The 23,808-nt window shown below is 35.5% G+C and overlaps 3 protein-coding genes across 4 annotated transcripts in view; all 3 read left to right on the top strand.

Annotated features, from left to right (window-relative positions):
* LOC121218216 (protein arginine N-methyltransferase 1.1-like) overlaps window positions 1–515 on the top strand; it is a 37,520-nt gene extending 37,005 nt beyond the window's left edge. The window contains exons 5-6 of the mRNA XM_041095082.1: window positions 11–181; window positions 402–515. Of these exons, the coding sequence (XP_040951016.1) occupies window positions 11–181; window positions 402–515 (285 nt within the window). The remainder of the gene's footprint in view (window positions 1–10; window positions 182–401) is intronic.
* Window positions 503–1,570, top strand: LOC121220025 (probable protein arginine N-methyltransferase 1). The gene is made up of 2 exons (XM_041099071.1): window positions 503–766; window positions 909–1,570. The coding sequence occupies exons 1-2, from the start codon at window positions 533–535 to the stop codon at window positions 1,155–1,157; spliced, it is 483 nt and encodes a 160-aa protein (XP_040955005.1). The 5' UTR covers window positions 503–532; the 3' UTR covers window positions 1,158–1,570.
* A 1,172-nt stretch (window positions 1,571–2,742) lies between these two features.
* LOC107886334 (THO complex subunit 2) lies at window positions 2,743–23,496 on the top strand. 2 transcript variants are annotated; one of them, XM_041099066.1, is made up of 34 exons: window positions 2,743–3,145; window positions 3,235–3,360; window positions 5,074–5,115; window positions 6,200–6,259; window positions 6,409–6,471; window positions 6,751–6,831; window positions 7,339–7,410; window positions 7,487–7,534; window positions 7,654–7,722; window positions 7,822–7,955; window positions 8,280–8,355; window positions 8,634–8,827; window positions 9,435–9,515; window positions 9,676–9,880; window positions 9,966–10,208; window positions 10,298–10,378; window positions 10,467–10,586; window positions 10,674–10,733; window positions 11,428–11,555; window positions 14,290–14,386; window positions 14,473–14,601; window positions 14,771–14,874; window positions 16,183–16,363; window positions 16,497–16,678; window positions 16,820–17,426; window positions 17,529–17,633; window positions 18,520–18,675; window positions 18,764–18,844; window positions 19,488–19,937; window positions 20,029–20,191; window positions 20,339–21,180; window positions 22,549–22,859; window positions 23,068–23,170; window positions 23,279–23,496. In XM_041099066.1, exons 1-33 carry the CDS (start codon window positions 3,011–3,013, stop codon window positions 23,135–23,137), a joined length of 5,496 nt encoding a protein of 1,831 aa, XP_040955000.1. In that variant the 5' UTR covers window positions 2,743–3,010; the 3' UTR covers window positions 23,138–23,170; window positions 23,279–23,496. The 2 variants fall into 2 exon arrangements, with proteins under 2 accessions (XP_040955000.1, XP_040954998.1); XM_041099064.1 differs by having other exon boundaries at window positions 20,029–20,230.
* The last annotated feature ends 312 nt before the right edge of the window (window positions 23,497–23,808 follow it).

The following is a 23,808-nucleotide window of genomic DNA, read 5'->3' as shown; positions in this document are numbered from 1 at the left end:
CCTTTCCTAGGTTGAATGCTCCCATATGGCTGACATGGCTAAACAAATTGTTGAAACAAATGGCTTGCCTGATGGTGAAGTTTTTAAAATTGTTGTGTCTTCTTGTATTGCTTCGTGTGGTTGGGGGCAGCTAGCTACTTTGTTAGTTAAATTCTCTGTTGCATGCTATGATTTGCAAAAAGTAGCTTAGATTCCTGCTATAACTGTTAATTGATTGAGATTTTAACTCCATCATCATGTCAAGCTCTCTTGAGCAGTTTACTTCCTTATTATTTCGTGTGGTGAACGGGCTGGGCCTTTTAAATTTATTTTTACTCTTGCTCATCAAAGCAAAACTTTTGTTGGGTTCTTATAAGCTACATTCTTTACAATCAAAGTTCTTATTCCTTCACCCGTGTCAGGTTGATGATGGAGTTGTGCTACCAGATGAAGCTTCTCTTTACTTGACAGCAATTGAGGATGCCGAGTACAAAGACGACAAGATTGAATGTGAGTATAACAGACTGCTAAATTGATATAAATCTAGGTATTCATGTTCATATGTATTTGTATAACTTTCAACGAGTTTTTCTATTGTGTTTCATTGCAATTCAACTTTTTGTATTCTTATATATACCCCATCTTTTCTACATGGCATCATCTTGCTACAGTTTGGAATAATGTTTATGGCTTTGACATGAGTTGTATAAAAAAGCAAGCTATGATGGAACCTCTTGTTGACACGGTTGACCAGAAACAAATTGTAACAAATTGCCACCTTCTCAAGGTGAGAAAATACACAAGCATATTCCTGTATGTATGTATATATCATTGGGTATCTATATATATGAACACTTATTGGAAATTATTTTACAAAATAATGTGTTTGGAGTACAACTGAATTATTTATTTTGGTTTTCTGGTTTCAGACAATGGATATTTCTAAGATGGTTCTTGGGGATGCTTCTTTCACTGCACCTTTCAAGCTTATTGCAGAGCGTGATGATTACATCCATGCTTTCGTTGCATATTTTGATGTTTCGTTTACCAAATGCCACAAATTGATGGGTTTCTCTACAAGTTTGTATCTACATCAAAATTCTCCATCCTTTGTCCTTTCCATTTTATCTACGAATAGAAATCAGCAAGCCAGCCTAGAAGAACTTTGCCTTGGCTAATGGCAAATACAAAATGCAGGACCAAGATCGCGAGCTACCCATTAGAAGCAAACAGTCCTATATCTAGAGGATGTGTTAACCATCTGTGAAGGGGAGACAATAATTGGGAGCATGACTGTTGCACCAAACAAGAAGAATCCCCGAGACGTTGATATAATGGTTAAATATTCATTGAGCGGACGACGTTGTGTGGTTTCGAGAGTTCAATTCTATAAGATGCGCTGATTTTGTTGCAGAGTATTTCATCACCACTACTAGCTGTAGGATACCTTGTTTGCATGTTCCTCAAATGTTTCACCAACATTTTTTTAATTCCTTTTCTACTTTCTTTTTTCTCGAAAGGTTTTCCCTGAGAAAGAAAAACACATAAGATGCATGTACTTCATTAACTCAATCCAACTGTTTTCTTCTCATGTATGCTTCATATTGAGTCTTGTGTTTTGTGCTGATGTGAGGGAGCATATATACAAATGACATTGGATGTATGACATAGGACTAAATAGATTTTGAGCTTTGACAAGCTGCTTATAAGCATTGTTTCTTATAGAAGAAACACATTATTGGAGAAAGCTTTTGAATCTCCCAACTATTGGATTTGGATTTCTTTTTGACAATTTGTTTATTGTGCTTTTGTTTAGATGATGAGAAAGGAAAGTCAAGAATTATATTTACTCGTTAAGTTAAATGAAGATATTTGTAATTTAAAAAAATAAAAATTCAATATAAATTTAAAATAAGAGTTTAACTAAAAAATAAGAGTTAGTGGCAAAAATTAATAAAATTTAAATTTTAGTGGTAAAATTCAATAACATAAAAATTAAGTTACAAATTTACTCATTTTTTAAAAAAATAACGGCAAATATAAATAAAAATAAAGTACAGTGACAAATTTCAATATTTATCTATAGTATGATGATAAATTATATATTTTTATTAACTTATATTTAATAATAATTATGTTAAATTATATTTTATAGTATTATATATTATGATTTTAGAAAATTCATATAAGAATATTTAATATTAAGAATTTTATTAAATCATATATTTTAATTAAAATATATTTAATATTAATTATTTCAAATTATATTTTATAGTATCATATATTATGATTTGAGTAAATTCATATAAGAATATTGATTATTAAGAATTTTATTATAAATTATATATTTTAATTAAAATATATTTAATAATAATTATGTTAAAATATGATTAAATTATTTATTACTGATTATAATAATCTTATTAAAATTTAAATAACAATAACAATAATCATTTACCAAAACAATTTTATGCTAAGGGTATTCTAGTCATTTTAGTTTTTTCCATTATGCTATTACACCTCTATTCCATTCAACCAAACACAAGATTACTATTACGCCTCTATTCCATTACATTCAACCAAACAGTGGATTAGCTATTCCACCTCTAATCCAATACACCTCTAATCCCAATACACCTCTAATCCAAACGCAGCCTTATAGCTTACTATACTGTGTATGGTTTAAGCGGGTAGTGGATCGAGCCGGGCTATAGTGATGCAGCCCAAAAAATAAGAAGTCCTAAACCGGACGAATCATTATCATCTCGGAAACCATTCCTCAAAACCATAACACAGATCAATCATATTCTTCATCCATATCACGGAAACCCTAAGAAGACCCTCTCGTTTTTATTTTGGTTCTCATCATTCACATCCCCCATGAAAAGCCCATTTAATTACCTTCCAGCCACTCCCGTATCCCTCCTCTTTCTCTCTGCGATCTCAAACCCCAACCGTTTCTTTTAATCTCTAGGGTTTGTTTAAAACAAAAATTTAAAATAAAGGAAAAGAAACACAAAAAAGAACAGAAATGTCTCTTCCTCCTATAGAGTGTATATACGTGACAGAGGAAATCATTCGCGAGAGCAAAAATGGAAACTCTAACTTCTCATTCTCTTCACCTGTTCCCATGCTTCGCTTTCTCTACGAGCTCTCCTGGGCCATGGTATTTGCTTTTCTTTTTTGGGGTCAGTTTGTTCAATTTTTGTATGTGTATATTCTTTTAGTTGAGAATTTGTTACTGCCGTTTGATAGGTGCGCGGGGAATTGCCATTCCAGAAGTGTAAAGCGGTCTTGGATGCCGTGGAGTTTACGGAGAGAGTGTCGGAGGATGAGTTTGCCTCCTGCTTTGCTGATATCGTCACGCAAATGGCTCAAGACGTGAGTTTTTCTTTTTGCCGGAGATAAATTGAAGCGTTTTTATTAAGTAGGTAGAAATAGGGAAAAAATTGAAGGTGGAGACTTGCTTTTGTTTTAGTTAGCAAATGCAACTAAGGAGTTCTTCTATCCAACTTGGTTCATTGTTGAATCCACTCTTCATTGTTTCTAAGCATGTTTAGAATGGTGGGTCAGTTATATTGTAATTCTAGAGCTTGAGTCCTTAATTTCGTTTAGTTGAGGATTAAAAATTGGTGAATGCAAGTTTACTCAAGAAATGCTCCTGGATAGAGAAAAAGTGTTAGTATGATTCATTAAGCAGACCCCACAAAGGGAAAACTTTATGCTCTTCTCTAATTTCTGTGCTAAGGTTTTATATGTCACAACAATGCTTTTCCTTGCTATTTCCTATGTTTTGCTGCTGTCGCATTTTCGCTTAAGTGGTATCTATTTTTCAACTTATCTTGTTAGGCCAACTCTAATCCTAATTGAAAATTCTTAGAATATAAGGTTCTATCTGTTTCATGGAAAACTGTTGTTAGAAAATATAGAGAACCCCTTGATGAATCTACCTGTCTACGAGGTATCTATTCCTTTCTTATTATGTACCTTCTTTTGACTATTGCACTATGCTTTATTTAGTAACTGCATGGACCCCTCTGGAAAATAGAATTTTTATTTGAAAAGTTGAAGGTTTCTGTTATTTGGATAATTTTGACTGTTTTTCAGATGCATTTATATAGAAAAGGATTGATCTCCACACTTAAGGGGCCATAATTTTTTCTTTGTTTTAACTTTTAATATTAGGGGGTCCTTCTTTTTTGCATTGGTTCTAGAAGGGATCAGTTCCCATAAAAATTAAAAAAATGAAAAAAAATAATATAAAAACTTTATTATTAAAAGAAAGCACTATTTTAAAATGTGTTTTGACACATTAAATAATTTTTATTGTAATTACTTTTACATATTAACACACACAAAAAAAAAAACATAAAATAGGATCAGTATACATAAATTATCATGTTTATCAAAAACAACCTGACCCATGATTTTTTCACTTAATTTAAGAAGAAAAAATAATGTTATTTATGAACATATGGGATCAATTGTTTTCTGCTTTGCTTGAGCTTTTTGAAAATGGGTTAATTTTCGTTGACATGAAGCTCATTTTCTGTCGACCAAGTTAATTGATATCTTTTTAATTCTAATTTTTTTTAAAAAAAAGGTTGATTAGGTTTGCGAGTTAGTTGTATCAAGCATTAGGATAATCAAACTTGGTTTCTCAATAGCTCGAGCTCGGCTCAATGCTAGGTGATTTTGAAGTGTTTTTAGCCAAGCTCAAGTAACTTGCCACAGCAAGTGTTTTGGGTGATGGGGCTGGGGTATAGGGACTGACATAGAGTTCTGTATTGTTCCAATGTGGTTGTTTATGCTTGTGTTAAGAGGAAATAGGAAATTAAAGGAGGGGTAAGGAGTTGGAGAGAGAACTCTGAATTTTGTTAGTCCTTGGATTTTATGTTTTATGAGTTGGGCCCTTTTAGGCAGTTCTTTTTACTGTTTTGTAGCTCACTTCATCTTTATGAACCGCAATGGTGTTCTTGTTGGTTCATTGTATCCCTGCATTATATTGGCTTTGTTATAAACAGCCAATTACTATTTCTGGGATGTATTACTTGACATGTTTAATTGTAGCTTTTGGATTTTTCTTGTTTGCAGTTTACAATGGCCGGAGAATGCCGCATTAATTTGATAAAATTGGTCAGTATATAATCTAGATGCACATATGTTCCATGCAATTTGTTTATGTTTTCTTATTCCTTATTCTTCTCTTTCTCTTTCTTTTTACATTTTATTGTTATTAATGCTATGTTTGTTGAATGTAGTCTTATAGGAGCTCTAACTTGATCTCTTTATAGTAAAGACCTTTTTGATACATTGAAAATATAGGGCTAAAGATTAAATGCTGTAATGCTGTAAGTTCTTCAATTTGTTAGTTTACATAAGTGATCAATAAATAGGTTTGTCTACAACTACTGTAGTGATTGATGAAAGTTATTTATGTTCTGATTTGATCCATATGGTATAAAAAGCAGGCAACTAAAACTTAAATAAATTTGCACAAAGAGTCATAGGATGCTTTGTGGAACTTTTCTACTAACACGAACACTTATTAGTTGTTAAGTACTCTGTTGGATTAGGATGCAAGAAGCATGGAACTTCTGATGCAACAATTTTATTTTTTGTATGAGCTTCTTTTGTTTTTGCTTAATTAAGTGAAGAATTAGTTGTTAGATTTCAAGGACCTATGAAATTTAACTTTGATGAGATGATATATCCACAGAATTAGGAGAGAGAATTTGAAACTTAGCTGAACCTAAATTTGGATATTGTAGATTGAACCTCGATGTAGAGCATTAGTCAGTAACCTTTACGGAATTGACCAAAAATAGTAACTCTGTAGTTGAGTGTTGGATGAGTGGGTGAGTTGTCATTTTTTGTGCAAGAATTACTTGTTTGAACATTGAAATTAAATATATAACCTGTCAATTAAGTTGGGACTTGGAAGGTGAATATTTAATGCAGTCAAGACAATTCAGGTTGAATTTTATTATTAGGAGCTGAGAGGAGGAACTGAACGAATCTCATAAATGTCTAATATCTTTTTCATTATTTTTATCATATTTTATTGAATCTAATAGTATTTTATCGATGCACAATCATATTTTTATTCTGTTCGTCATCTGCAACCAGACATGTTTTGCATCTTTATATGACCTTTGTCATTGTTTATTAAGAGAAATTTCCTATTGCTTATCTGCTGGGTTTATGGTCTTTGTTTTAGGCAAAGTGGCTGGTGGAGTCTTCATTAGTTCCATTGAGGCTTTTCCAGGAGCGGAGCGAAGTAATCTTTTTTTTTTTTTGGTGAACTTGCTATGTTGTTGGTCATTTGTTGTTTATTTCTTGATTTTAGACCTCTGGGATTTTTTCCCTGAATAATTATATCTCTGTTGACATGTTAACTTTCTACTAATGGAAATTATTCCATTCCAGGAAGAGTTCCTATCAGAGGCTGAGATGATCAAGATAAAGGCTCCAGATTTGAAGGTTAAAGAGGTAAGTAAATTTAATCTTTTCAACATAATATGTGTTGATTCATGCTTAATTGTCTGGTTAGGCCAGAAATTTCAACTATTGACTCACATTAAATATGGAAATACAAACTTTGTTTAGTTATGTGGATAATAAATTTTACTCCCATGAACTAGTCTAGGAGTCATGTATGTCGGCCTGCTAAACTGATTAAATCAGGTACTTGCATCAGTACATGTGCAAGAAATGAGGTTGAGGTAATACTGACTTCCCTTGTCTGATATATTTCTGTACTTATTCCAGGTCAGGGTAAATACACGTCTTCTTTATCAGCAAACAAAATTTAACCTCCTTCGAGAAGAGAGTGAGGGCTATGCTAAGCTGGTATGACCACAATTTGATAAGATTTTTGGAATATATATTTTTTTATGTATCACCTTTGGTTATATATTCTAGAAGATGTGGGGATGAAACCTATTGCAGTGATTTATTCATTGATCTTTTGCTGCCTGTTAGTAAAAAATGTGGTCTTGCATGTTTTATTCTTTGGCCTGTTTACTTGGTGCTGTTCCTACACCTATAGGAATTTTGATTATTTTTCCTACCATTTTGATGGATATTTGAAATTAGGTTGCAGTTGGATTCTGCATGTCATATAGACCATCGGACTTTCTATTGGCATACAAACAGAAATCCTAGTACAGAAACCAGAATTGCTTTATAGGGAAGTGAAATTTGTTTGATAGGATACTGAGGTTTGCCTCGGTAGTTTCATAAGATTTTTATTAGGTTAGGATTTGGACGGTTGGATATCTAGTATTGATTAGTGCTAGAGGCCCATGCCATTACTTATTTTTTGGTCCTCTGAATTACTTTGATGTGCATCTGTAGGTTACTCTCCTTTGTCGAGGTTCTGAAGATTCAACTCAAAATTCATCAACAGCAAGAATAGGCATCATCAAGGTTTGACCTGTCTCTGTTTAGCATTTCTTTAATTTTAGTTGTGGTCTGCATAGTGTAATTGTTGTAACTTCTGCAGTCATTAATTGGGCATTTTGATCTGGACCCCAACCGTGTTTTTGACATTGTAAGTTTTTTCTAATCTTTGCTGATTATCTTATTCGACCCTTGATTATTCATCCTATTTTGTTGTACATTGACTCTGTTGAATGAATTTTTTAAGACAATAATTTCCTGATTCATTAGGTATTGGAGTGTTATGAACTTCAACCGGATAATAATGCTTTTTTGCAATTGATTCCCATCTTTCCAAAGGTACAGGTCACTCAATTCTGGTTTGAGATGAATGACAATTTATGTTATCCTGGATCTTGAGAACCTTTGGGTTGCTTATTTGTTTGTGAATTCCTGCAGTCTCATGCTTCACAAATTCTCGGTTTTAAGTTTCAATTCTATCGGCGCATGGAAGTAAATACTCCTACCCCATTTGGGCTCTATAAGCTTACAGCATTGCTAGTGAAGGAAGAGTTTATTGATCTTGATAGCATGTGAGTTACTTGATATTCATTATCCTCTAATCTGGTGAATCCTTTTGTTCTAGTTTGTTTCTAACAGCGGAGAACTAATCCAGTATTGCTTTCCAAAACTGAAGTTAGTATTGGAACGTGTTCTTTTTGTAATAGGATCCAAACACTCTTGTAGTTACCATTTGATATTGATAATCCATGCCTTGAAGTGGTTTTGTGGTGTCTATATTTATGGTGGAAATATTTATGTTTACATTCTAAAAATTTGTATTTTCTTATTGATGGCATTTCATAAACTATTTCTATCTGCAATTTCTAGCTGGTCTGATTTATACATATGTGCAGCTATGCTCATTTACTTCCCAAGGATGATGAGGCACTTGAGCATTATAACGGTTTCTCTGCAAAACGGCTTGATGAGGTATTTTTACCGCTATGTCCCCCTTTCCCCCCTTTGTACTTAAATTGCTATTATTGCAAATTTGTGCTCATAATTTCCTGTATAAAAATGTGTGGTGTTTCCTTTCTTTTTCTTGAATTGTTTTTGTATCCAAGTCGTTAATATCTCTTCCTTCCCCTGCCCCCTCCAGAGATTGGTGATCACCAATAAATTGTGGTTTACAAGCTGTATAGTTTCCTCTGGATATTGTTGACATATTTTAGCCTGTAATTCACTGTATGATTACCAAATTTTTGCAGGCTAACAAAATTGGAAAAATAAATCTTGCTGCTATTGGTAAGGATCTCATGGAGGATGAGAAACAAGGAGATGTAAGGATAGACCTTTTTGCTGCTCTAGATATGGAAAATGAGGCTGTTGCTGAAAGATCTCCAGAGCTTGAGAATAGTCAAACTTTAGGCTTACTTACTGGCTTCCTTTTGGTAGATGATTGGTAAGCTTGTTTGTGGTTTTCCACTTTTTGAGGTGGTTATTGTATGTTTGTCAGTTTCCATCTGTTTTTATCCCCTCTCTCTATCCCTCTCAACTTTTTTGCCAATTTTGCTTCTTTGTTATTTCCTTGATGTTGTTAGATTTAAATAATTTCCTTACTGGCTTTGAATTTGTTTTCCTCCTGACCTTATTTTGTATTTGTTCTGGGTGGGGATTCTAGGTTTTGGCTGAAACTTTGATTTGCAATTGTCCTGGTAAATCAATGTTCTGCTTTTCAGTAACCAGCAATGTGCTTAGGTTGTATATTCTCATATTTTAAAGCAGTGATATGTGTACCACCTGGTCATTGCCATTTTACTACTAAAAGCACCAAAAACTTGACTTGAGCAATAACTATGTTGTGTGTGGACAGTGCTGTTATTATTGTTGCCAGTGACCTATTGTAGAGTGTCATTCATTTTTTGGGTACTTACATAAGCTTCAAAGTGGAGTATATTGGTGCCGTTTCTGCTTGTCTTCTGTGTATGAATTTTGTGATTTACTATGCATAGTTAAAATTTTTAGCAAGTCTTTAAAAAAATTTCTACTTAAGTTGTCATATTTCTCAGGTACCATGCCCATATCCTCTTTGATCGCCTTTCACCTCTTAATCCAGTGGCACATGTTCGAATCTGCAAGGGGTTATTTAGGTAAACTCTATGTTCCTATTTCTTTATCCTGGAGGGTGGTTGGGGATTTGATATAAGACTCCTCAATTTAGTTGCCTGGTTGTGTATGCACTTTAAGAAAGTTTACTGTTTCATTCCATATTGGTTTGTTATTGTTCATAACTATTGTATACATATTCAGGCTCATTGAAAAGTCAATCTCTTCAGCATATGATATTGTTCGCCAGACACATCTCCAAAGCTTTGTGTCTCCCTTGGGTATTGATAACGTGGATACAAGAGGTACAATGGTTAGTAACTCCTTTATTGATCTTCCTAAGGAACTCTTTCAGATGCTGGCTACTGTTGGACCTCATCTTTACCGTGATACACTACTGTTGCAGAAGGTATTGTAGTAGTGTTAACTTTTTCATCTATTTTGTTTCCTCCTAGAAAGGCATTGGTCATCATGCATGCTTTCGTCATTGGCAGGTATGTAGAGTTTTGAGAAGTTATTATTTATCTGCCCTTGAGCTTGTAACTAATGCTGATGGAGCCTCAAATGGGGAAATGGTTACCACTGGACATCGAAATCCTCGTCTTCACTTGAAGGAAGCTAGATCAAGGGTAGAGGAAACTTTAGGAGCATGTCTACTTCCTTCTTTGCAACTTGTACCTGCAAATCCAGCTGTTGGGCAAGAGATTTGGGAAGTAATGAATCTCCTTCCCTATGAGGTTGGCCTTCCATCAGTTATTTCATACTTCCCTTTGAGAATTTATTAGACATGGTAGACAATCTTGCTAGATGAACCTCATCTGCTTAGGTGCGATATCGGTTATATGGCGAGTGGGAAAAGGATGATGAACGGAATCCTACAATATTAGCTGCAAGACATACTGCCAAGGTAAAGTAGCATATCTTCTTATTAGGATTCTTATTTCTTGTCAAATTTGGTTCATAAGGGGTTGTTTTGAACCTCTGCTATTTTGTAGCTGGACACAAGGAGGATTTTGAAACGGTTGGCTAAGGAAAATTTGAAGCAGTTAGGTCGGATGGTTGCAAAACTTGCTCATGCTAATCCAATGACTGTACTGCGTACCATTGTTCACCAGGTCTCGTGTTTTTATCATAGATTATTCTCAAGTATTATGCATTGTCAAAAAATTACATGGGTCCATTACAATTTGGACGTTTTTCAGATTGAAGCATACAAGGATATGATTACTCCTGTTGTTGATGCATTCAAGTATTTGACTCAGGTCTGCATCTATTTTACCTTTCCTTGTGATTTTTCTTCCATTGCGTTACCTCTTTCCTTTTTTCCTTGTTGGTAGTCATTAAAGATAATTGATGTACATCTTGTCCCCTTTTCTTGGTTATGGTTCCTTGTTCAACATGTCAAAACTAGCACTGGAATTTGGCACTTCAAATGTGGTGAAAATAGAGAAAACAATATAGAAGAATAGATTGAAACATCATAGGAGTGGAAAGGAGATAATTTAAAAAAAAAAAAGAAGAAAAAAAGGGTGGAAACTCTGCTAGCCACTTTTTTTCCTTTTTATTTTGATTTAATTCATAAATGACCAATTTCTTGACTGGATTAATGTATAGTAGGAATTTTATCATGTATTAATTGGTAGATCACCTTCTGTTATTGTATTATCTTGTCTAATATAACAAAATTTGCTATAATGAAATCACAATATGAATCTAAGCGCAAACCAAAATCTTAGCAATTCAAATGAAAATTAATTTGTTTAAAATATAAATTTCTAAATTTGGACTTGTCCAAACATTTCTTTATTCAAGAATTTCAAACTCAAATTGCAATCAATATTCAAGTACAGATCCAAATTAGACTGAATCTGTACTTTGATTGGGATATATTCTTTTGGTTGTTGTGCACCATATAGTATCTTGATTTTTTATTTTAAATCTTTTCTTTCCGTGCAGCTTGAGTATGACATTTTGGAATATGTTGTGATTGAACGACTTGCACAAGGAGGACGAGATAAACTAAAGGATGATGGTCTAAATTTGTCAGATTGGCTTCAATCTTTGGCATCATTTTGGGGACACCTGTATGTATAGTTATCTCTTTGCAAAAGTCTGCAGTTTTTTATGCAGTTATGTTCCACCAAGATATGTTACATTTCATGTTTTCCTGTTAGAGGTATATTGTCCAAATTATTGCAACATGAGTCTGATTTCTTGTGGTCTGAGCCATTTTTGTTGCTGTTGTATCCTCATGGTTTTTAGTGACTTTTTTTTGAAGGGGATTACTAGTTCATAACTGTACGAACTCTTTCCTTGCCTGCATTTTTATGTCCCTTTTGGTATTTTTGTTGCTGAATTTGTTAGAACATCTGAAGTATGGGTTACAATCTGTATGGAATGTAGATATGTGTTGGGTTGAGATACTTTACTTCAGTTTCCGGGTTGCAGATTAAGCTGGGAAAAGCAAGGTGACTGGAGCTGGTAGTTGGTGGACATTAGCGATTTTGACTCCCTTATTTCTGATGTCTGATAAGTTTCATCATTGTGACTTGCCAGTTAGGCAGGCATTACAAACAGAGCCACACAGACTGTAACTGAGGTTTAACATTGAAGACCATTAATTGTGAAAAGATGTTATTGTTAAACTGTGAGGTTTTCCATAAGTATCTTCTCCAGTTTCAGCCATGCAATTGAAATGCAATAAAATGAGAAAGGCACTCCTTAGAGAATTCAAATATGATACAGGACCATGAACCATGAATTCTGTTAAGAGAAAAACTTTGTCTCTGAAATATACTGGTATAGTGGTTCGTATTCAATCCCGTATGTTGGTGATGTTTTGCAAAGCTGTTAAGTGAATGGAAGATGTTGGTGATTAGAATGCAAAGGACGTAACCGTTTGCAATTTGGAGCTTGTATTACTGATTAATTGAAAGTTCATGATGAGTTATTTTGGTGATATAGATAAGGCTTGTTTGGCGAGAGATGTTGGTCAAAATTCTACTGTTTACAATGTGCAAATTTCCATCTGTTCTGCTGGCACCTAGATGATTAGAAATGGGACTCTGTTTTAACGTCCTGGTTTTGTGAACAGCCTAGACATAGGTTGGGCTAAGCATAGAAATCAGCTGTTTCTTTGGGTTATTAATTCTAATGCCTCCCTCCTTTGTGTTGTTCGTTCTAGTTATTGGTTGGATATGTCCTGTCAGTAGCTGCTGGAATCTTCCAGGGAACATATACTGGGTCAAATTTGATTTTTATTGGAAATTGCAGCACTGTTTAGGCTGCAAAAGAGGGTTATTCTTTCGGGAGAGATGTTGATGCGCTTACCAAATATATAAGTGATCAACAAAGCAAGCAGAACTTTGGTTCTAGCTGCCTTAACTGTTGTTTTGGTGGTGGTTCATTGGTAGTTCATGAATTTCTGGGTCCTCATAGTTGTCGAATGCTTAGCACAGCTGTGTTCTCCTGCCATTCGTAAAGGAAATGTAATGAAGTTCTTCGCCTAACATGTGAGATGGAAGAGTTTTGCAACTCTTTGAAGTAAAATTCAAGTTCTGTGGAGGCAACAATCAGAATTTTGAGGGGCGCATTTTAATTGTTAAGGTCTGTCTATCTGAGCTCGCAATGTTGTCAGGGCTGGTCAGTTACAATTATTAGGCTAGTTCTTAATGGAGCTCTGAAAATTTCCCTTGCTATACTATTGCTCTCTTGACCTGTGTGGTAACATTTGCTTTGTGTGTAAGTTTTCTGGTCATGTCAGCTTCTGTCTTGCACATATTTTTACCACCTGTCTTTCTTCCCCTCCCTTTTCTCATTTACTCTCGCTTTCCCAAGGGTGGCTGATTCTTATTGTAGTTCAGTAGATGTATTCATGGTAGCTTGTAGACTAATGATCAGCCAGTTGACTGAGTTTACCTAAATGTTTATGAAATTCTGCTCCTAAGGTGGTCTGTTTGGGTGCTATGGTTTCATTTATGAATATGGGATCTGGCAGCTTTTTAGGTTTGTGTTTTTTTCTTTCTTTTCCTTTATTTAGGAGGTGGTGGAATTAAATTTTGACCACAATTTGAGGCCTGAATGGAAAGAATATGATGATAAGCTGTTGACAGACTATTAACATATTATATGGCATCTATCTTTTTTGAGTTTTGAACAAGTCCTCTGGCATGGTTAGATTCTTTCTTCTTAACAAGATTAGGATATCAAAGCTGGTAGATTAGTAGGTGTCTCACCTACTCTGTCTGCATTTTTTTTTTTCAACGTGTTAGCATTAAGTTTACATACAGCATTGCATGGTAATATTTTCCAAATTTCTGAGGGTTTTAATTCAAATATAATGCAATTTGTTCCTTTTTCTACTGATAGTTTTATAGGCATCTGCATGCATCCTCGCACACAGACACAAAATTTGGAAATGGAATAGCACATGCACAAAGTTTCTGTGGATAACTTGAATTAGAGTGATGCTTCTTTTTTTCTTGTCATTTATACAAAACTCTGAATTTGCCTCTTTGCACGTCAGTCAGCTCCAAAGGCCAACCTTTAGCTTATTATTCAGTTGTCATGAAACCTTAGACTTTATTCATAAAGCTGTTTTGTTCGTTGGATTTTAGAGTGTTACCTTTAAAATTCATGAGATTTTATAGAAAATAAGTAATGAAACCCTTGCTCTTCTATACTTTCTGCTTGTTGTTTCATGCAGATCTTTTTTACTGTTCTATTTTTTCATTTAACAATGACTTTGATTATATGATTTTAAATTTGAGATATTTCATTATTACTTGAAATTTTACTAGATCAATTTTCTATTTGTAGGTGTAAGAAATACCCATCAATGGAACTGAGAGGTCTTTTCCAGTACCTGGTTAATCAGTTAAAAAAGGGCCAAGGAATTGAACTTGTTCTCCTGCAGGTACATAAAGATTTAGAGCTCAAGTGTTTTTCATCATTAAGCCTGAAGATTAAAGTTGCTAACTGGAAGTTTTATGATTGGGTCAGGAGCTTATTCAACAAATGGCAAATGTACAATTCACAGAAAATCTGACCGAGGAGCAGTTGGATGCCATGGCTGGAAGTGAGACTCTTCGATATCAAGCCACTTCATTTGGTGCAACTCGAAATAATAAGGCAATTACGTAAACTTTGATATTGGGCTAGTTTGTTACACAAATAATGATGTATTACCTTGTTCTCTATTATTGTTGAATTGTTGACCACTTAGATGTGTCAGCATGTGTAAATGCTGTACTCCTGTTAAAGCATATTGGTTTCTTATGATTATAAATTGTTTATGCAGGCATTGATCAAATCCACCAATAGGCTCAGAGATTCGTTGCTTCCAAAGGATGAACTTAAGTTGGCTATTCCACTTTTGTTGCTTATAGCGCAACATCGTTCTTTGTAAGTTGCACAACTTTTCTTTAGATAGTTGATACTATAATGGTTAATTGAATAGATACTCTAGGGTGGTGGTTGTTGGTTATGCAGGGCCTCTGGTGTATCCATGCATGCATGCTATATGCTATTCTCTGTGATGCAATTTGTAAATATATCTTGCACGTGTTATTTCATTTATATCCCCCATTTCTGGTTTATTATTAAGAATTTGAGGTTTTTACTGGATAGTGAGAAGTTCCAAAATTTCAAGATTTGTTTGAAACATTTGTAAATTGTTTCTGTATGCTGCTGACTTTCATTTGGCGGAACGAAAATGTTCCATGTAAACATGGTCTTCTTTCCTCTTTTCCCTTTGCGTTTCTATTGTTTTCCCTTTGTCTTTGCTCCACCTCTCCTTTAATTCCCTTTTCTTTCCTTAATTGCTTCTCTTAGTTTTTTATTTTTTGTTTTGTTCACCTTTTAAGCTTCGTCTTCCTTCTTCTGTACAGTTCTATATTATTTTGCCTCTTCCCTTCCTGGTTTCTCTTATTTCCTCCCTTTTTCATTTTGGCCCTTTGCCTTTCACCCCTGTCCCTTCCATGGACCTCTTGTTCTATATCTTCTCATGGTGTATGAGCATCACTTGTGTCTTATCCTCTTCAGGCATGTCGTATGTTCTCTTATTTCTTCTCATGGTACCCCTTTTTCTTTCATAACCTCCTTGCTTTCCCTTGCGAAAACTCCTTGATGTCTTCCATACTTAAGGGAGCAATTGACTTCTAGTTTTACTTAATTCTGTTTTATTTTCCTTTTCTTTTGTGGCCAATTGACTCCCTGTTCTCTGTTGGCAGTGTTGGTAATAGTGAAAGAAGTCTCTTTTATGTTGTTTTCCTTCCTCCTTTACCTTCTTCATTGTGCTGTGTTGGACAAGAGAGTGGGAAGAAGACTAAGAGGGATTGTAGTTAAGTAGTTGTTATTATTGTAGGACAGAAAGACCTATCCCAAGGTATCACGTTGCTCTATAAAGCTTTGTGCCAGCTTGTTCTTTACACACTCTTGTTTTCCATAATGTTCATGGATCTATGATACATGGTTATCTCAACAAGATGATCAAGAAAGAATGCTTATAAGGTTAATTCTCAACGATAAGGTTAATAGTATTGCATTTTCTCTCTAGTCTGTTTACATTGATGTATAACACTTCTGCAAATGCGGTTCTTGATGACTAATTATGTAGTTAGATTCCAGTCCTGCGTAAATAAATTTCAAAGAAAAGTATCTATATGACTCCTGGAATCAGTTGTTTAACCTCATTTCTTTTATCATCTTCAGGGTTGTCATAAATGCAGATGCTCCTTACATTAAGATGGTCAGTGAGCAGTTTGACAGATGCCATGGGACTCTTCTTCAGTATGTAGAATTCCTATGTAGTGCAGTGACACCAGCTGCTGCTTATGCTCAATTAATTCCCTCACTTGATGATCTTGTTCATATGTACCACCTTGATCCTGAGGTATGTTTAGTTCCCTCTGAATCGATTTGTGTTCTCCACTCTTGCTGCACCACTTTAGAGGTCTGGGAATCCGCAACATGGTTAGAAAGAACAATGTACAAAATATTTTGTGAGGTCATTTTTCTTGTTGCAGGTTGCATTTTTGATATATCGTCCTGTGATGAGGCTCTTCAAGTGTCAAGGCAGTCATGATGTTTTCTGGCCTTTAGATGCCAATGGAACTGCAGATATTACTGTGGCATGCTCAGAGTCTGAAAGTAAGGATGATTCTAGCCGAGTGATACTGGACTTGGGTCCTCCTCGGAAGCCCACAATGTAATAGTATTATTTCCCTTCCTCTGTACATGCACATTTTTATGTTTCTGAATAAAACAGCTCAACAGACACAGTTCCCAAATTGTTTTTTAATTTTATTTTTCTCTATCTGATTGCTTTCCAAAACTGTTAATTGTGCAGGTGGTCTGAACTTCTTGACACTGTTAAAACCATGTTGCCTTCTAAAGCCTGGAATAGTCTCTCTCCTGACCTCTATGCCACTTTTTGGGGGCTTACACTGTATGATCTTTATGTTCCTAGAAATGTTTATGAGTCTGAAATTGCAAAGCAGCATGCTGCTCTTAAGGCTCTTGAAGAGCTTCCCGATAATTCTAGTTCAGCAATTAACAAAAGGAAAAAAGACAAGGAAAGAATTCAAGAAGCCTTAGATCGTCTAATTAGTGAACTTCATAAGCACGAGGAAAATGTTGCATCTGTCCGTAGGCGACTTACTCGTGAAAAAGACAGGTGGTTGAGTTCCTGCCCTGATACTCTTAAGATTAACATGGAGTTCCTCCAGCGTTGTATATTTCCTCGATGTACCTTCAGCATGCCAGATGCGGTCTATTGTGCAATGTTTGTCCATACTCTCCATTCCCTGGGCACACCTTTTTTCAACACAGTGAATCATATTGATGTTCTGATATGCAAAACCTTGCAACCCATGATATGCTGTTGCACCGAGTATGAAGCAGGAAGACTAGGGAGGTTTCTGTATGAAACACTAAAGATTGCATACTACTGGAAGGTAGGAACATATTCTCCATTAAGCTCTTTCTCATATTATAATGTTAACTGAAACATTTCGTTTTATTTTAATGGTTTTTGTGGACCACTGCTTCCTTTGCAGAGTGACGAATCCATCTATGAGCGGGAGTGTGGAAATATGCCAGGCTTTGCTGTGTATTATAGATATCCAAATAGCCAGCGTGTTACATATGGACAGTTCATAAAGGTAAGTTATTATGTATTTTGGTTCCCTAAGATGTCCGTTTGGTTGATAGTGTTGTAATCTTCTTAGTGCCTCAGGTTCATTTGGGGAAACATTTAGTAGGTGGGTGTCCATTTCATGTCCTCTCTAATTCTATAGAAGTACATGAAATAATTTCATGTCTTGAGAATATTTCTATTAGTTTCTTCTAAGGATAAAACAGATGTACCAAATTGTTGTAATGTTCTTTGTGCCTTGGGTTCATTTTGAGGAAACTTTAGTAGGTAGGTGTGCATTTCAATTCGCAGCTGCTGGCTTCAAATTGGTCTAAACTTTGTCATAAGAATTTGCTTACTTACAGTGTTTACTGAAACTTGACCTTGTTAAAACTGATGACCTGTTGGATTGATCACTTAACCAGTTTTTCCCTGAATGCTTGTATTGAGTGTGTACATGTGGGGGTTTTATGTGCACTCTAATTCTATAAAAGAACATGAGAACATTTTATGTGCACTCTAATTCTATAGAAAAACATGAAGTTAACTTTCTCATAACTTAAGAATATTTCTATTGGTATCTTCTAAGGATCCTGTCTTTTGGTTTTTTGTATGGCATTTTACTGAGTAATATTAATGATTCATGTGACACTTGCTCATGGAACAAACTTTAAACATAATTCTTTTATCCTGTCTTATTTTGGTATTTACTATTCAGAATACTCCAAAAAGTTTTGTTATTACTCAATGGAGTGATTTCACAAACATTAGACATCTACATAGGAACCTCTACTACTAGCTGTTTTCTGAAATGCAATGCTTCTGTTTTACATTTCTAAGCTTATCTTGAGTTTTGAGAATAATTCTTGTCTGTGATTGAGTCAGAATTTTTAATTCTTTATTTCTTTTGAAAGGTACATTGGAAATGGAGCCAAAGAATCACAAGGTTATTGATCCAATGTTTGGAATCAACCGAGTACATGGAGATTCGTAATGCTTTAATAATGCTGACAAAAATTTCAAGTGTTTTCCCTGTTACCAGAAAGAGTGGGATTAACCTAGAAAAAAGGGTAGGAAACGTGTAGAACTTTCAATGGCTAATTGGATTTATTGTTTAGATCTATTTATATGGTCCTTTATTTAACCTTTTGGTTGCAGGTTGCTAAAATTAAAAATGATGAAAGAGAGGATCTCAAGGTGTTGGCAACAGGTGTTGCTGCTGCTTTGGCTGCTAGAAAGGTAAATTGCTTTCTTAGTTTTCTGCCTAGGAAGCACTGATGCAAGCATAAGATGATATGGGCACCATGATATAAAGAAAAGCTCAGGTCAAATGACTTGTATTTATGTGTATAAAGCTTAAACAGTTGGCAAAAAAGTACTAAGGTTTGATTTGTGGCTGTTGCTTTTGTTGATTGATTTTTGCCATTAAATGTAAAAGGTGAAAAGCAAATTATTTAAAATGTAGCTAATAGCTAAAGTAGAGCATTGCATGAAAGTAAATTTGTTATCTAAAGAAGTTAAAACTTTTTAAGTTTTTGGTTATTCAAAACTATTATTTGCTTTTTGTAGCAAAATGCTCAAATACTTTTTGCCAGTTTCTATTTTGTAATTGAGAAAAATGGAGGAAAATGCAGTAAGGCAAACTAATGTGTTTCTGTTTGCTCGTGGTATCCATTCAATGCAAGAACATGTCAAATATTTTAGTTCTTTTCAGAGACAACAACAATGTCCATTTTGGCTATCTAGTGCATTTGGGGCTTGTTGGATACAGATAGAGTACTTCTTTGATCTGTGCTTATTCTTATTCATATTTAAAACATGATGTCTATTCTTCCTGTTTATTCATGTGTGTACCTGTGTTGGCCATTTTTATACCCTGCAGTCTTCATGGGTTACTGACGAGGAATTTGGAATGGGATATCTTGAGCTGAAGCCTGTACCACCAATTGCTTCAAAATCTGTTGCTGGTAACACAGTTGCTGCACAGAATGGTTCATCAGTTAATGTTTCCCAGAATGAGGCTGCTGGTGGCAGGGCAGTTGCCCTTGGAACCCAACAGTCGGATGTGAATTTGGTCAAGGACCAGGTTTCAAGAACAAAACCTGATGGGCGATTGGAAAGAGCAGAAAATGCCCCTCTTGGTAAATCTGATTTGAAAACAAAAGGTGGTACATCAGCCAATGGCTCTGATGCTGCGTTATCTGTTACATTAGCTGCTTCACAAGCTGGAACAGAAAAATCACATGAAAATCAGAAACAGCCAGATGATTCTTCTAATAAATTGGATAAGCATGCAGCTAAAACTCCTGCGAAAAACTCTGCTGAATCAGAGGTATCTAATGTTCCCTTCTGGATATTTTGGGTTTTTTATTTTAGTAATTTTATTTGGTGTTTCACATTTCACAATTTTTCTTCTTCATCAGTTAAAGGCCTCTTCCAAACGCTCTGTCCCTGTTGGATCTCTAACAAAGACACAGAAGCAAGATCATGGAAAAGATGATGGCAAGTCGGGGAAAGCTGTTGGAAGAACTTCTGCAATCTCTGTCAATGATAGAGATGTTCCCTCTCATACAGAGGGTAGACAAGGTGGGACTACAAATGTTTCTTCAGCTATCACTTCCAATGGTAAAACTGTTTCTGCTCCACCTAAATGTTCATTGGAATAGATATCCTTGGTTGAGTCAAACGTAGATAATGTAGATTTTTAGCCTTCTGATATGAGGTTTTCTGCAGGGAAAGATGATAGCTCTGAAGCACCAGATGCATCAAGGCCATCTTCTCGAATTGTTCATTCTCCCAAGCATGATTGTTCTGCTACTGCTTCTAAGTCCAGTGATAAGGTGCAAAAGAGAACTAGTCCTGTGGAAGAGACTGACAGATTAAGTAAGCGCCGTAAAGGGGATGTTGAAGTGAAAGATCTGGATGGTGAAGTTCGAGTATCTGACAGGGAGAGGTCCACTGACCTTCGATCAGCAGATTTTGATAAGCCTGGAACTGATGAAGTAACAAGCTACAGGACTGGGGATAAGCCTTTGGATAGATCAAAAGATAAGGGAAGTGAGAGACATGATAGGGATTACAGAGATAGATTGGAGCGCTCTGAAAAGTCCCGGGCAGATGATATTTTGACTGAGAAGTCAAGAGATAGATCAATAGAGAGACACGGAAGAGAGCGTTCTGTTGAGAGAAGCATTGATAGGAATTTGGATAGACTTGGTGATAAAGCTAAGGATGAGCGCAGCAAAGACGAAAGAAGTAAAGTACGATATGCTGATACATCCATAGAAAAGTCTCATGCTGATGACCGGTTTCATGGGCAAAGCTTGCCGCCACCACCACCTTTACCTCCTCATATGGTCCCACAATCTGTTAATGCTACTGGTAGAAGGGATGATGATCCTGACAGAAGGTTTGGTAGTACAAGACACACTCAAAGACTCTCTCCAAGACATGAAGAGAAGGAGCGGAGACGGTCAGAAGAAAATTTGTTGGTTTCCCAGGATGATGGAAAGCGCAGAAGAGAGGATGACTTTCGAGAGAGAAAGCGAGAGGAAAGAGAGGGATTGTCATTGAAGGTATTGAACTGGTCTATTACTTTTATTATTACTTTTTTCTTTGTTTATTTTTATGTGGTTATCCTACATCTATTATGTCTTACTTGTGGTCTTATATTCAAGTTGAGTCTCTCTACCTATTACTAATGGGTTTTAGGTTGGATGCTTAATATGCATGTCTTCCCTTCTTTCTGCACAATCCCATATGAGGTTGTCCACATGTGATCCTTGTTGGAGTTTACATGTGATGGGGAGTGTTAAGTAGCGTGATCCCATATCCTGGTAAGTCTTAGGTTTTCTGTGGTCTTGTATTAGGTTGAGCCTCTAGATTACCAATTGGTGTTTGGCTGGATGCTTAACAATAATCATCAACCAATAACTAGGCATAGTGTGGTGTTCAAATGTCATATGAGCTATGATACTTGTTTGTATTCTTGGAGTATTTCGAAGATATTTGCTTGTAAATCTGGATCTTGTGGTGGTTTATTATTTGAATGCAGTTGATATCACTGTGATATCCGACAATCTACCAATTGGTGTTTGGCTGGATGCTTAACAATAATCATCAACCAATAACTAGGCATAGTTTGGTGTTCAAATGTCATATGAGCTATGATACTTGTTTGTATTCTTGGAGTATTTCGAAGATATTTGCTTGTAAATCTGGATCTTGTGGTGGTTTATTATTTGAATGCAGTTGATATCACTGTGATATCCGACAATCTAGGTCATGAAGGTAAATTGTTTATGATGGGCCCTGGAGGAATGGCTGTAATTCCCTACTACTGTTTCTTCAGATTTTGCTTGCCAATTTGGATTGAATCTTTGGTCTTTTATGTTTGGGTTGTGTATGCACTTGTGACCAGACATTCACTTTAATAGGTCATGGAGGTTGCCTGTAATTCCCTACTATTTCATGAGATTTTGTTTGCCAACCTGGATCTATGCTTGTTTATATTTTGATAGCATATGCATTAGTGACTAATTCGCTATAATGTTTGGATCTTCACTGACAATCAGAAATGATAAATTACTTCATGTAGCTAAGCCAAGATTTAATGGGGCTTGGAGTGTTCCTTCGGAATGCCAGGTCTATAATGATGCCATACTAGATGTAGCTGTGTATTCTTGAGAATGATACATTACTGTATGTGCCCTTACATTGGGAGGTTGATGGGGTGTTTCTTTTATTTCTCTTAAAACTTGATAACATATACGATTATGTATTATAACTGCCTTTGTAAATTTTGGCAACTGTTAAGCTAGAAAAGAAACAAAACCGCTCTTCTAATTTGCTCATTGGGTGAAAATCAGGGCTTTGATATCTTATAGGTAGCTTATATTTTTGGGCAAAAGTTTTTGCTTACTTTGGTAAGTGGCTCTATGTAGGTGGAAGAGAGGGAAAGAGACAGAGAGAGGGACAGAGAGAAAGCAAATGTTGTGAAAGAGGATGATGTTGATGCTACTGGTGCCAAAAGGCGGAAACTCAAGAGAGAGCATTTGCCATCAGAGCCCGGGGAATATTCTCCAGTTGCCCCTCCTCCCCCACCTCTCTCCATTGGTATGTCACAATCATATGATGGAAGAGAGAGAGACCGAAAGGGTCCCATGATGCAGCGTGGGGGTTACTTGGAAGAACCAGGGATGAGGATTCATGGGAAAGAGGCAACCGGCAAGATGGCTCGTCGAGAACCAGACCCGTATCCTTAACGTGAGCTAAATTATTTGTATATTTGTTTGAGCATAACTGCATATGTTGTCCTGTGAAAGTTGACAAATTCGTGTGTTATCCGAGCTGCATGTTCATGCAAAGAATAAATGTGAATGAGCCTAGTAAATTTTGGCCTTCACATAAACTGTTGCCCTATTGCAAATAGAAAAGAAGCTATTTCCTTAATGAAAGTTTAGATTGTATGATCGGGAATGGGACGATGAGAAAAGACAGAGACCTGAGCAGAAGCGGAGGCATCGGAAGTAAGATAGGAGGAAAGGTTGTTTAATGCATAAAAAGGTACTTTTTTTTTTTTTCTCTTCATTTACAGACGGTTGATGTTTGGTGCTGCAAATTTGGCTGTGGTTCCTTACGGCTCCTTATCTATGGTTGCCTACAAATTTTCAGATTTCTGTTTAGAATTTATGGGGCGCTTTCTCTAGCAAGAAGGTTTCATGAATGAAAAGGGACTGCTAATTTATACATTTCTTGTAGTAGGGATATTGTAAATTCTTCAGCAGTCTGTACTGTAACTGTGTAACTATAGTATGCTTTTAACAATTTTGTTGTATTTTTTTTTTTTTTTGGTTATCATTTCCTTAGAAAATGTAAAAGCTGCTTATTTTTCTGCAAGCGTCAAATTAATTACTAATCCTTAGATATTAAAAAGAGCATGGCAAGCTGAGTTGTGATTGCAATTAAACTAGAAAATTTCATCAACTCTTTATTTATATATAAATACGAGCATTTTAGCGTTAATTAGTTCAATTTTGACATTAATTATTATATATGTAATAAAAAGTATTTTCTAAAGCAATAAACGGATTTTCCAGAGTCAATTGGTTGAATAAATTGCGCATTAAACGAATAATGTTTAATGAGCAGATTTGCAGCACATTTCACTTTCCATGAGATTTCCAGCTTTCAATTTTCTTTAT

Source organism: Gossypium hirsutum, chromosome A03 (assembly GCF_007990345.1).
Source record: "Gossypium hirsutum isolate 1008001.06 chromosome A03, Gossypium_hirsutum_v2.1, whole genome shotgun sequence".
NCBI lineage: Eukaryota > Viridiplantae > Streptophyta > Magnoliopsida > Malvales > Malvaceae > Gossypium > Gossypium hirsutum.
This window is presented reverse-complemented; position numbering and strand designations above follow the sequence as displayed.

Excerpts from the sequence above, each read along its gene's own strand:
- LOC121220025 (XM_041099071.1), top strand. The coding sequence starts at position 533 with ATGTTCATATGTATTTGTATAACTTTCAACGAGTTTTTCTATTGTGTT. Across the intron at positions 767-908 it reads CAAATTGCCACCTTCTCAAG|ACAATGGATATTTCTAAGAT; the intron begins GTGAGAAAATAC and ends TTCTGGTTTCAG.
- LOC107886334 (XM_041099064.1), top strand. The coding sequence starts at position 3,011 with ATGTCTCTTCCTCCTATAGAGTGTATATACGTGACAGAGGAAATCATT. Across the intron at positions 3,361-5,073 it reads TCACGCAAATGGCTCAAGAC|TTTACAATGGCCGGAGAATG; the intron begins GTGAGTTTTTCT and ends TCTTGTTTGCAG. Across the intron at positions 10,379-10,466 it reads CTGCAAGACATACTGCCAAG|CTGGACACAAGGAGGATTTT; the intron begins GTAAAGTAGCAT and ends GCTATTTTGTAG.